At 41.5% G+C, this 13,429-nt stretch overlaps 1 protein-coding gene across 11 annotated transcripts in view; it reads left to right on the top strand.

Annotated features, from left to right (window-relative positions):
* The window catches only part of RIC3 (RIC3 acetylcholine receptor chaperone), a 51,268-nt gene that overhangs the window by 10,339 nt on the left and 27,500 nt on the right, over nt 1-13,429 (top strand). For 10 of the 11 annotated variants that reach the window (XR_007189577.2, XR_008960860.1, XR_007189579.2 and 7 more), the window contains exons 2-4: nt 8,004-8,230; nt 9,575-9,650; nt 11,691-11,784. Coding sequence is in view for 5 of the 11 variants with exons in the window: in XM_026486140.4 (XP_026341925.2) it covers nt 8,004-8,230; nt 9,575-9,650; nt 11,691-11,784 (397 nt within the window). In the remaining 6 variants the exon portion in view is untranslated. Of the gene's footprint in view, nt 1-8,003; nt 8,231-9,512; nt 9,651-11,690; nt 11,785-13,429 lie in introns of those variants that run through there. The other variant, XM_048217179.2, reaches the window with a different exon arrangement.

Here is a 13,429-nt window from a genome sequence, read left to right as displayed (position 1 = left end):
ATATTGCTGTACGACTGTCACTACTGTCCATTCGTAATATAAAGTTTTAAAACTCAAGACAATACCGTAAATAGTTTATGAATACAGACTTCACATGGTAAAGTATAAAGTGCACATTCCGACAGTCCACGAGCCTTCCAGTTACATCTGTAGTAGGCAGGTGTACAAGTGCTCATACGTTATCATTATACTTTTTGGTACACTTGGAGTATTTCACTTAATGTCTAGTCAAAAATTTCTTTTTTAACAAATTATTTCCAAATGTTTTATAGCCCTTGAATTTCTAAACATCCTGGGTTCAGTTCTAAGAAATGTGGTACCAAGATCCAAGAGGTGAAGTTGTTCCCTGTTGAGGACAGTTAACCTTATGGAAAAAAACCTCTGAATTCTTCCAAATTGAGCATTCTGACCCTAGCCTACCATCTCAAGAATTTCCTTGGTCACAGGTGGCAGAGGTTATAGGTCTTAAGCTTAAAGGTCTGAGAGAACCACTCTGTTTAAAACAAAACAAAACAAAAACCACAGGAGAGCAGGTTTTGGAAGGTGAAAAATGAGTTTCGTTTTTAGGTTTAACATGATAGTCCAACAAAAGGACATATGTACGAATGGAATTTAGAGTAAGAGACAGGAGCCTGAGGGGGAAAGGTCAGAACTAGAGCTGTCCATTTTGAAACTTATAATGGATCCATGAGAATGAATGAATTTGTCAAAGGAAAAAGGATAAAGAAAGGATAAAGAAAAAAACATGTTGAGACCAAGATCTCAGGGAGAGGATTAAAGAGACTGAGAAGGAATAGGTTGAAAGACCAGTCGTTGGAAAAGAGCCCAGGAGAGTGGTGTGCCAGTGAGATGAAGGCAGGAGAGTTTGACAAGGAGGTGTTCAGATTCATTCCGTAGTTATTGAATGAGTAGTGTGTGAGAATCACTTTCTTGTGTTGTGGGTAAGTCATAAGAGTGAGACCTGAGGGGAAGAGCTATTGGATTTGATGGTAAGGCACAGTTGCCTTGTTGCTGGAACTGTATTGCTCATCTCTAAACCCTTTAATTTAAAGATAGGGACTCTGTGGTATTATTTTTTTTTTAAGATTTTATTTATTTATTCAATAGAGATAGAGACAGCCAGTGAGAGAGGGAACACAAGCAGGGGGAGTGGGAGAGGAAGAAGCAGGCTCATAGCGGAAGAGCCTGATGTGGGGCTCGATCCCATAACGCCAGGATCACGCCCTGAGCCGAAGGCAGACACTTAACCGTTGTGCCACCCAGGCGCCCCAGTGGTATTATTTTTTTAAAAATTTATCTATTTTAGGGAGAGGGGGAGAGAGTGTGCACACGAGTGGGAGGGGCAGAGGGAGAAGGAGAGAGAATCTCAAGCAGACTCGGAGCTGAGCACAGAGCAGGGTGCAGGGCTCAATCCCACAACCCCGAGATCATGACTAAGCCGAAACCAAGAGTCGGACGCTTAAATGGCTGCACCACCCAGGTGCCCCTGTTTTATTTATCATTTGAATCTCTGTGTCTGGCACACTGTGTTCATTAGTAAATTACGTGAAGTATTACACCAAATACAAAATGCTGAGGTTTCTCCTATGATATAAAACCTATTTTTACCACCTAGCCTATCTGTTCCATAGCTCTCCAATTCCTTCTCTTACCTTTGAAAATAGTTTTCCTCCACTTTTCAGCTCCTCTTTGTTTTTCGTTTGTTTGTTTCTAAAGATTTTATTTATTTATTTGACAGCCAGCGAGAGCAGGAACACAAGCAGGGGGAGTGGGAGAGGAAGAAGCAGGCCCCCAGTGAAGAAGCCCGATATGGGGCTTGATCCCAGGACCCTGGGATCACGCCCTGAGCCAAAGGCAGATGCTTAAGGACTGCGCCACCCAGGCGCCCCTCAGCTCCTCTTTGATTCCAGTGTACAAGCTCTTTATCAGTCGTTTCCCTCCTTCTTGCCGCATCACATTCAGTGCCGCTCTTTGAAACCCTGCATTTTATTTCCTTTCTTCCGCCCATATTAACTCAATATAAAGAAGGCTGTTCTAACAGAGCTGTTGAGAGGCGGCATGAGCTTCGTGGGGGCAATACTGAATTTCCTGTTTCATTTTCTTCAGCAAAGTCAGGACCTCCACTTAAGGAAGGTGAGGGTATTGAACTCAGGTGGTTAGACTAGATGAATTTTTTTAAAAAAAACTTTGAGATATAATTCACATACCAGGCAATTTATCTACTTAAAGTGTACAGTCAGTGGTTTTTAGTAAGTCAGAGTTGTGCAACTGTCACCACAATCAATTTTAGAACATTTTTATCACCCCTCCTACATACACAAAAAAAAACTCCATACCCATTAGCAGTCACTCTCCTTTCTGCTGCCCCCCCCCAGCCCTAAGCAACCACTAATGTACTTTCTGTCTCCACAGATTTGCCTGTTCTGAACACTTCATATTCATGGAATCACGTAACATATGGTCTTGCATGACAGACTTTTTCTTTTTTCTTTTTCTTTCTTTTTTTTTCTTTTAATTTAGCATAATGTTTGCAAAGTTCATCCATGTTGGAGCATGTATCAGTACTTCATTCTTTTTTATGACCAAATAGTATTCCTTTGCATGGGTATACCACACTGTACTTACACATTTATTGTCAGTCAATGGACTTTTTGGTAACTATGAATAATGCTGCTGTGACCAGTTTTATACAAGTTTTTGTGTGAGCCTATTCTTGACTATATACCTAAGAGTAGAATTGCTGGGTCATATGGAAACTTCGTTTACCCTTTTGAAGAACCACCAGGCTGTTTTTCAAAGTGGCTACACTTGTGTACATTCCCATCAGCAGAGTATGAGAGTTCGATTTTCTCCACATCCTTGCCAATAATTTATTATCTTTTTTTTATCATGGCATCCTAGCAGCTGGTGTAATATGGTGTATCTCATTGTGGGTTTAGTTTGCATTTCCTTGATAACTAGTGGTGTCGAACATCTTCTCATGTGCTTATTGGCCATGTGTATATCTTCTTTGGAGAGATGTCTGTTAAGAGCCTTCAACCTTTTTTAGTTGAGTGGTAGGAGTTCTTTATATATTTTGGATACTAGAACCTTACCAAATCTATGATTTACAAATATTTGCTCCCATTTAGTGTGTTGTCTTAACTTTCTTGATGGTATCCTTTGCGGCACAAAAGTTTTAAAATTTGAAGTCCGGTTTACCTATTTTTTTGTTTGTGGTTTTGGTGTCCTATCTAAAACCATTGCCTAATCCAAGGTCACAAAGATTTATGTGCTTTCTTCTAAGAGTTGTATACTTTTCTTACATTTAGGTCTTTAATCAATTTTGAGTTGATTTTTAAAAATAGTGTGGGTAAGGGTACAACTTTTCTTTTGCAGGTGGATATCTAGTTGTCTCAATACTACTTGTTGAAAGACTGGATGATTTTTAAAAAAAATTTTTTTTAAAGAGTTTATTTATTTATTTATTTATTTATTTATTTATTTATTTGACAGAGAGAGAGAGAGAGAGAGAGAGAGATAGCCAGTGAGAGAGGGAACACAGGCAGGGGGAGTGGGAGAGGAAGAAGCAGGCTCCTAGCAGAGGAGCCTGATGTGGGGCTGGCTCGATCCCAGAACACCGGGATCATGCCCTGAGCTGAAGGCAGACGCTTAACGACTGAGCCACCAGGCACCCCAACACTGGATGATTTTTAAGCCTTCTTCTGACTCTGAAGATTATATGATTCGTAGTACATTGGTTTCTGTTATTGTCTGAATAGGTGGATAGTCAAGATTTCATAGGATGACCATCCTTTTCTCAAGAATACATTGTATCTAAAAATAGGGATTGTCATTAGTCTTTCATCAGTTTCTTCAAAACTTCACATTTGCTTTCAATTCTGCTTTTTTTTTTTTTTTTTTTTTTTGGTTAAATTCTCATTTGCTTCTGGTCTTCTCTGACAGCTTCATTTTCTTTTCTTCCTCTTTTTGCTCATAAGTACACCTATTCCGCCAACACTTTTAATATGGGAATAGTTCACTCATTTTATTTTTTAATTAACTTTCTCATTTAGGTAGCTTAGAGTTTCTTCTCAAGCCTAACTATAGTCTAATAAAAATTTCTTCTGAATGTGCTACCAACACCTGGAACTTAGTGTGTGAAAAATGTGTACTCAATCTTCCCCTTGTCATAAGCCCACCCAGTTTTTTCATTACCTTTTCTTAGTATATTGAACTCCTGATGTTGGAGGTTTCTGACCTTTCCCTCATTAGCTCTGCATTCTGCTCAGTAGTAAAGGCTGCTGATCATTCTGTGCTAAGAGCCCTTGGACCTGTCGCTTCCTCCTTGTAGCTACGGCCAGCACCTCAGGCCCTTACATTTTAGAGCTTAATTACTGCCTTCTTGTTGATTTCTCAGACCCTAGTTTGTCTCCGCGTTGGGCCCTATACTCAAATGATAGATTTGATCCCTTTCAGGTAACCTTCTCATTAAGTCATTTTCCTGATCTTAGACCCATAGTATCAAATCTATTCACCAGCATTTAAACCCTCCACCTCCACTTCCCTCTCCTTACTCTCGTTACTTCCCTAAATGGAGCCAAACGAATTTGGGAGTTAGACTTCTTTATTCTTATTTCTTTGTCCTCATCTCTTTCTTGTTGCCGAGTTCTTCTTTCCTCCTGGCATGCCTTTGCTTCTTTATTCTGTCTCATTGCCTTCAATGAGTTGATCCCGTTTGACCCTCTTCCTTTTTCCTTTGCATTCTTTTAATGCTTACATATTTAGTTTATCTAGTAATAAGGTCCGTGATACCCTGTCCTTTTTTGTTGTTTTGAATATACTACTTTTTAAAAGCATTGTTCAATGTTGGAACTGTTGTTTCTATTTTATTTATGGCTCGCTCCTACCTATAGACTAGAGTCCTGAACATAATAGCTGTCCCGTAAACCTTCCTGGCTGACAGACTGTAAGTGCTGGGGAGAGAGGTGTAGTGTTTAGCGTTGTCACCATTTTTTAATTTTAGAAATGCAGATCAGAAGGGGGAATGAAGCATGAGAGACTATGGACTCTGAGAAACAAACTGAGGGCTTCAGAGGGGAGGGGGGTGGGGGAATGGGATAGACTGGTGATGGGTAGTAAGGAGGGCACGTATTGCATGGTGCACTGGGTGTTATACGCAACTGATGAATCATCGAAATTTACATCGGAAACCGGGGATGTACTGTATGGTGACTGAGACTAACATAATATAATAAAAAAACATTAAAAAAAAAAGAAACGCAAAAAAATATTTTTGTGCCATTACCTGACTTTTATTTTTAATTTTTTTTTTTTTTTGGTTTTATACCAAGTTTTGGAGACCGTGTTCTCAGTGCAGTATAATGAAGTTCAACAACATGTATTACTACAAATATTAAATCTAGTGTATTGAACACTAGCCATCTGATATATCAGATTCTCTCAAGAGAAAGGTTAGCTTCTTGGATGCTGGCTAGGCATTTTTTGAAGGTGCACTATAGCCTCAAAGCCATTACTCACGTTTATATATGAAGATCCCTGACAATTTAATAGCTACATAGTCACCAGCACCCAGAATAAGGAGTGTTGACCTGGTTTCCTTCTGCTGTCTGAAGCTCTGCTTTTGTTGCTGTCCTCTTAAAAAGCACTTCTTCCCATAATTTCCACATCCTCCAAAGTCAGTATTGGGAGGAAAAGGAGGATTATTGGAGTGGAGTTGGCTGAGAGAGCGCTACAAGGTAGAAGGCGGCTTCCCAACCTAGCAGTGGCTAGCTGTCTTACCTCTCTGCCTGCCCGCCCGCTTTCTTTCTTACCTGAGGAGCACAGTTGACTTAAAGATAGTTATCAGTTTATAGCACCTTATTAACACCGTGAGTGCAGGTTTCCTGTCTTGTTCTTTTTAACCCTTTATCTTCAGTCCCCATGCCCATTCCCTTTCCCATTCATATGTACCTACTCTGTTTATGTCCCTATAGTACCATGTATTTGCTTGAACGATATGTAGTATAATCATGTCTTCAGCTTTAATAATGGTATTTGCTTTTTACTCAGTGCCATGCTTTTTAAGATGTATTCATGTTGCTGTAAATACATCTGAAGTGTGATCTCTAAAAGCTACATAGAATTCCATATTTTGTCCACTCCATTTTGATTTTCCGTTCCTCCAGTTATCGAAATCAAAGTTACTTCAAGGTCCCTGCTACATTCTCGTCACAGCAAACATTCTCACACAGACCTATAAAGTCTGTAATTTGCTCGTAGACCATCCTATTTGAGAATTTCTCTGAAATTTATCCACCAGAGTGGGATCACTGGATCGCATAGGATGCAGACATACTTGATGTCACGAAGATCTCCTAGCAGAATGGCTGTATCTGTTTATCCTCTTCCCGACATCTTTGCTAACCTTTGCTATTATCTACCATTCTAATTTTTGCTCTTCTGATTGGTAAGAACGATGCTATCTCATTATTTTAATTTGTATTTTACTCATTGCTTTTGCTTTGAATTTGATCACCTCTTCATTTACTTGCTAATCATTTCAGCTCCTTTTTCTGTAGGTTCTCTACCCACAGCTTTTGACCATTTTTCTTTTGGGTTTCTTGTGATTTTTTTTTAATATCAAGTTGTAGAAATTCCTTATCTATTCTAGACAATTAATCTCTTATTTTAGATGTTGCAGGAGCTCTTCCTTGTCTGTCATCTATTTTAGCTCTGTTCGTTGTATTCTTTATTGAACAGAAATCTGTAATTTTGTTGAAGTCAAATCTAACAGTATTTCTGTATATAGTTTGTATTTTTGGAGTCTGATTTATGAAGTCGTCTTCTGTCTCATGTTTTCTGCTTTGTAGTGTTAGCTCCCAGTGCTTTTTCCCTACAACCCTGTTTACATGACCTTTTGAAGAGAGGTCTTTTCCTTTCTCACCTGTGGCTCTCAGGAGGCTTGGCAGTTGGTGTTAATGTTTGACTGCCCCGATGGAGGGGAAAAAATGCAAGAAAATTGGGGCATGTTCCTTCTGTGAGCCCTGTGCTTCTACTCACAGGACCCTGTGGCCCTGTTTGTGCTACGTGAATCCCGTCTGCCCAGCAGTAGCTGACCAGAGAGGAATGGATACTGCCCCGAGCAGAGTAATCAAAATCTTCCTCCAGGGAATTTGGAGCTGTGACTAGTCTCTGCGGGCCTCTCGAAGGACATGCAAACTGAAGGATTTTGGGGTGCCTATCTTCCTCCATGTTCACAAAGAAGCTAGAGAAATGGTCTGCCAGAAGAAAGAAGATCTGCACAGAGGAGCACAGGAAAAAGCCTATGGCCCCATAGAGAGGGAGACGAAAGTAGGCTGTGAGAGTAGCTGTCCCGGATCCTGATGGCTTTCCGGTTTCTGGTTCTTCTCTCTTCTGGGACCAGATTGTACTTCCTTTTCTGTAGTAGTTAAGGGTGGCTAACTGCTGGAACAGACTCCAAAGTGTATAATGGCCCTAACACAATAGAAGTTTGTTTCTCACAGAAACAGGTCCAGATGGTTCTAAGTTGGTGGGGTGGCGGCATTGGGAGGCTCTGCGCCACACAGTTATTCAGGAACCTAGACTGATGGAGGCTCTGCCATGACTTCAGAGGTCTCCCTAGGTCAGCATGAAGCCTGCAGATGGGAAATGAATGTGGAGTTTAATACACGGGAAGTTTTATAGGCCAGCCCTGGAATCAGCGCATATCACTCCCATTCCTCTGGCTGGGACTCCATTGCACGGCTACATTTAACTGCATAGGAAGCTGAAAAATGTTACCAAGCTGTGGACCTAAAAGGGAAGAGAAAATGGATTTGGTGAAGAGCTAGAGATTACCACATCATATGTATTAGCTGTGTGATACCTCTGTATCCTTATAATCAAGTTCCTGGTTAACTTGTTTCGGTTGGTTTCTGTTATTTATGCCTCAGTGCATGAGATGTGTTCATAAGAGCTATATTTAAAATAGTAGAAGAAATAAATACTGATTATTTTCTCAGGAAAGTTGGGCCGATTTCCACCCATGATGCATCATCACCAGCCGCCCTCAGATGGCCAGACCCCCGGGGCTCGCTTCCAGAGGTCTCACCTCGCAGAGGCATTTGCAAAGGCCAAAGGATCTGGTGGAGGCGCTGGAGGAGGAGGTGGTGGAAGAGGCCTGATGGCACAGATCATTCCAATCTACGGTTTTGGGATTTTTTTGTATATACTGTATATTCTATTTAAGGTAAATGGAATCATCTTGATCATATTACATCAAAAAAATCTAGTGTCATACTAATCATTTTTGGCATTAAAATTCTTTACAGTTCATAGCCTTTATTCAAGTCCTCTTTAAACCTTGCTTCCTCTTTATGAGATACTTAGGATAACTGTTATCTTGGTTTTATAGAAGAGAAGATCTTAGCTTAGAACTTAAAAGGTTTGCCCTAGAATTCCCAACTAGAAATGCAGAATCAGGATTTGAGCCTGGGTCTTCTAGTCGCTAATGCAGTGAGCAATAAAAGTCAAAGAAAGCACCCTCCCACCCCAGTTTGTTTTTGTTTTTGTTTTTTTGACTGGATGTCTTTGCAAGCTGAAAAGGCATAAAGGTATTTTAAGGAGAACTGTATTATTAGGATTGGCACCCTGACTTCCGAGTAGCTACTGTGAGGCCAAATAATGGCCATACCAACACCACTTTGTCCTCCTTTCCCTCTCCAGTAGTGTGAGGTGCTGTTTTTAACATCCACTGCAGTAATTCTGAAACAAAACTGCCAATCCGGAAATTAAGCCTGATGTCTCCCAGCTCTGGGGAGACATGCTTTGGGTCCTTTAAAAGCGGGCTCCCAGTTAAGTTCCACCTGTAGGCAAGCTTCAGCAAGCTGTGGGCCTAGACACCGTGAAGTGGAGCAGAAGTCACGTTCTGGTCCTTCCTGGAAATCTTAAATATTCACTGTGCCCTTCTAACCAGAGTAAGAGGCAAGTCCTTGCCCAGGAACTCTGCAGGGGGCCTGAGGTGCCTCTGTAAGAACGCCCTGGCGGCTGCACAGCCCCTTTTAGGTGAGTGTGGGCAAGGCAGATGACCTGGAAAGAGATTGATTGATTGATCCCTCCCTTTTTTTTTTTTTTTTTCCTATCCTTGAGCCTTGATGGTTTTTCACTTCTTGGGAACCACCTTCTTCTTCTTCTTCTTCCTCCTCTTCTTCTTCTTCTTCTTCTTCTTCTTCTTCTTCTTCTTCTTTTTTTTTTTTTTTTTAAGATTTTATTTATTTGAAAAAGAGGAGAGAGCACGAGCGGAGGGCGAGGGAGAATTCTGGAGACTCCCCGCTGAGCAGGGAACCCATACGGGACTCCATCCCAGGACCTTGAGATCATGACCTGAGCAGAAGGTGCCCCTCTTTGGAACCTTCTATTGGTTCTTTCTCTCCTCTTTTTTTTTTTTTTTTAAATGTTTTTCTGATACTTGATTTGATTTCTGACTTTATTTTTGTCTCCCAACCTTTTTTTCTTTTTTCATTTAATATGAGGGGTTCCATGACTTTGAGGTTCTGAGCTGCTGTTGATGTGCTGTACCCCCTTCAATTCTCAGCTTTCAAAGGGGAAAACTCCTGCAGAGGATCGGAAGTGCTCTACTGCCACAGCTGGAAACAGCCACCGGAAAATTAGTAAGTGCCCCTTCTCAGTACGTGCACAAGTTTTTTTGAGTCAGACCGCCATAACACAGAGGGACGGTCTGTGTGTCTTAAAAAGCATTTCTCAAAAATGGCCCCAAATTAATCTGATGCCATTTTTACCTAAGCTCTGGGAATTCTCAAGTTTCCAAATTGATGTTGGGCTTTTAAGAGAAAGAGTTACAAAAAGTACAAAACTGTCCACTTACTTTTTTTATATATTTGCAAATTAATATTTCATATTTGGAGTGGGGTACTTCTCATTTCCAGACTTTAGAATATTTGTAGCAGATACCTTTATTTCACAGAGAGGAAAACTAAGGAAGAGAGATCCGTTCGTTGCCAAAATCAGTTATTAGATCTAGGGACAGGGTTTAACCCTTCTGGCTCATGAAACATGGTCATCAGGATTTACTGACCAAGTAGAATATTCTGTGCTCTCTGGGGAAATGAAATGTATATAGCATGGCTCTTCCCCCTAAGAATTCATAGTCTGGGATGAAAAATAACTTGTGCAGAGTTTACTGTCTAGACGGGGACTTGGCGGAAGCCTTATGGGAAATGACATGGAACCAGGTCCTGCCCAATAGACAGGATGGCTTGAAGACACAGCCTGACCAAGGACGGCTGTGGGAAAGAAGGCCTTGAGGAGTAGGTGGGTTAAGCCATGTCGTTGAAGGCCTTGGAGGCCAAACTGCTTTATCCTGTGGATAATGAAGCCTCCTCAGAAGTGTTTAAAAGAAAGGCCGCAGCAGAATGAGCCGGCGGAGCCTCTGCCCTCGGCCATAACTGCTCTTTGGATTTTCTTCAGATTCTCTGTGGAAGTAGATACCCGATCACAGTCTGCATCCTATTCAGAAATCCTAAATATTCAAGAAATCCTTTAAGAAAGCTCTTGTGTTCTTAATTGAGATAATGTCTAACCAACAGTTATGGTAAATGAATTGGTAAAATTAAAAAAAAATTTTTTTTGGACTCTAAGAATAGCAAATTCTGTATCCAGTCACATTATGCATTGAAAACAGAAGTAAATAAAACAAATCCCTAAGAAGAGCTGTTTTATAATGTAGCAGTTGTATCTGCGTCTTATCCTTCAATTTTGTATCATGCAGAAAATAAAAATAACCTAAGCATTTATGTGGCACAGTCCTCTAGACACTTTGCAGATGTTAACTGCATGCGTAAGAATTTGGTTTAGAAGTATTAAAAGGCCTTTGAAATATTATATTTTACAGTGGCCTTCTGAATATATCTGGGTAGAAGGGTACTCGTGTATGAAACAGAAAACCTGGATTATCTGTATAATGAACAGCATTTTGTTTTCCTGTTCCTTAAAGTTCATTTAGTTTACTAATCGACTTATTTTTTCTGCTCTACCTCTAGGGTCTTAGTGTTAATGTCAGTAGGTCAATGTGATCTCTGTTGACCTTGTTGAGAATACTGGGGGCCAGGGTTACACCACTTCATGCCAAATGACGAGGGTAGGAAACCTTGGCTGGGAGGCTTCAGCCCTAGTTCAAGACTTCCCCTATTGAGGAACCACAGCATTGAAACCATGATCTTCCAGTATGTTTTCAGACTTCGGGTGCAGGTGAAATACTACTCATTTCAGGGTCTTAAGTCCTTTTCTAAAGTACCTTGCAGGTTTGGGACTTTTACCCTCAAGTATCATTTGGATTAGAAAGGATAGATTTATCTTCTTGATTTCTTCCTGGGTTACCGTGTTGAGGGTTTTTGGTTTTGGGGTTTTTTTTTTTTTTTTAGCTAGGTATTTTCTTTAGCTGGTCCTGCTGTATTTCTGTGTGTAAGAGGAGTGATTTGTTCATTACTCCCTAAACATGTATCCTTTAGATCTCAGTGCCCACACCTTGGTACCCTTTGTGTCCTGATTGGATTAGCTAGAGAGACGCGCGGACTCTTCTCTGAATCTCTGAACCTGCTGGCATTTTTGTAGGGTGTCACAGACAGTCAGTTTCGGAAAAGAGCTTTTGGAGTTGTGTATGATGGTTCTTAGATTTGATGCTTGTTTTTCAGCCAATTTTGAGCTTGTTCAACTGCAAGAAAAACTGAAGGAGACAGAGGAAGCCATGGAAAAATTAATCAACAGAGTGGGACCTAATGGTGAGAGGTAGGTTTTCACATAACAGGACTCAGACTATTGCCCATTTAGAAAATCAATTCAGAATTTTGTTTTTCTTTGATTTCTGGACCACTTACTTTCATTTTATGTAATTGTCAACTTATTTGTCATTTATATATTTCTCATTAAGCATTTCCGTTTTCATACCATATGCTTTCAAGAGTCTCAGCTTTCATGAGTCTTTGTTCAGTGTTGTGCACATTATTGCGAGAAGTGTCTGAGCAGTTCTGCAGGGTGAAATAATCAGGTTCTAATGAAGATGATTTCATAGCTGTCTAATAACCTGGTTTTACTTAAAATTATGCCTTTTTAAATCTGCTTGAGACAAAAAGAAGACGGCAGGTATGATCAGATCAGGCATTTATATTTTGTGTTGACTATGCCAGAATAGGATTAGACCTGTGAAGTGGGTGTCAGGAGTCACACGGGCCCTTTAGGATGCTCCACGGGGGAGGCAGCCCTCCTTCTACAAGGCTGAGGATCTGAAAAGGTGGCTTCAGGAGGCTGATGAAAGTGGGCAAAAAGGAAGAAAATATGGATGTGGGAGGCCAGGGTGGAAAAGCCAGAATGTGACATTGAGAACAAAGAGGGATTCAGTCTCCGCTAGGCCTTCCGACAAGGATGGAGGAAGAGCTGGGAGGTGAGCGGCAAAATCCCACATGCTGAAAGGTCCCTCCTGTGGGCTCACCGTGGGGTCTTTGCCCCCAGAAAACTGCTGCGCCACCGGGACCTCTTCTGTTTGCCGTCTTGGTGGTGCCAGTGCCCGTCTCCTTCTCTCGGCTCCTTGGCTCCAGCCTTGGGCATCTTTGGCTAGAGAAGGCAAGAGTGAGTGCCTCAGATTGCAGCTCCTTGGCTTGGCTTTTTCTACAATGTCTGCACTGCTGATGGAGTGACACAGATGAGGCTGAACCTTGCCTGTCTGCGCCCAGAAGCCTTACTTTTGGTCCAGAAAGCAGAGTGACTATGCAGACGGTTCGCCAGAGTGGTAGAGGAATGTGTACGTCCTCATGCATGAGTACACCTCTGTAAGTGTGTAATAACATTTGATGTTTGTTGGGCCAAGCTCTGAGTGAAGGGCTTTATATACATTATCTAACATAGGAGTATTTGTAGGAGTGTGACTAAACCAATCTGTGCAGCTGTACTTCTCTAATCTTTTCTGCCCTTACCCTGTACTACTCATAGTCTGGGTGGGGAACTATCAGCCTTTTATGGACCCTTGTCCCCCAAAAAGTGTCTATACCCTGGCTCTGGTCCATTTGAAGACCCATGCCACACCTAAGAGTCATGAAAACCATAGATGAAAACCTGTGGGCAGGGCCTCCCAGCTGGGAGCCTTAACCACTGGGCCTTGGAGTAAGAAGCCAGAGGAAGATATTTTCTCACTATTGCTGCTGTTCACTCCCTTAGCTCAAATCACACAGCTCCAGCTTCCCGCCGGTACATGCCGTCTGCGCACTGCCCAAGCCAGCGATGCGGTTCTGTGACCCTGACTACTTTCTGCTTTGTGCGACGGCTACTTCTCTGTAAGGCAGAGTCGTCCCCAGCCTGCAGCTGGAGTTCTGCCATCTCGTTGTTTCTGGGGCCACAGGTCCTAGCTCCGAATGTTTACTCCTTGTAAGATGCTAAGGTG

This window comes from Ursus arctos, unplaced genomic scaffold (assembly GCF_023065955.2).
Source record: "Ursus arctos isolate Adak ecotype North America unplaced genomic scaffold, UrsArc2.0 scaffold_22, whole genome shotgun sequence".
Classification (NCBI taxonomy): domain Eukaryota; kingdom Metazoa; phylum Chordata; class Mammalia; order Carnivora; family Ursidae; genus Ursus; species Ursus arctos.
This window is presented reverse-complemented; position numbering and strand designations above follow the sequence as displayed.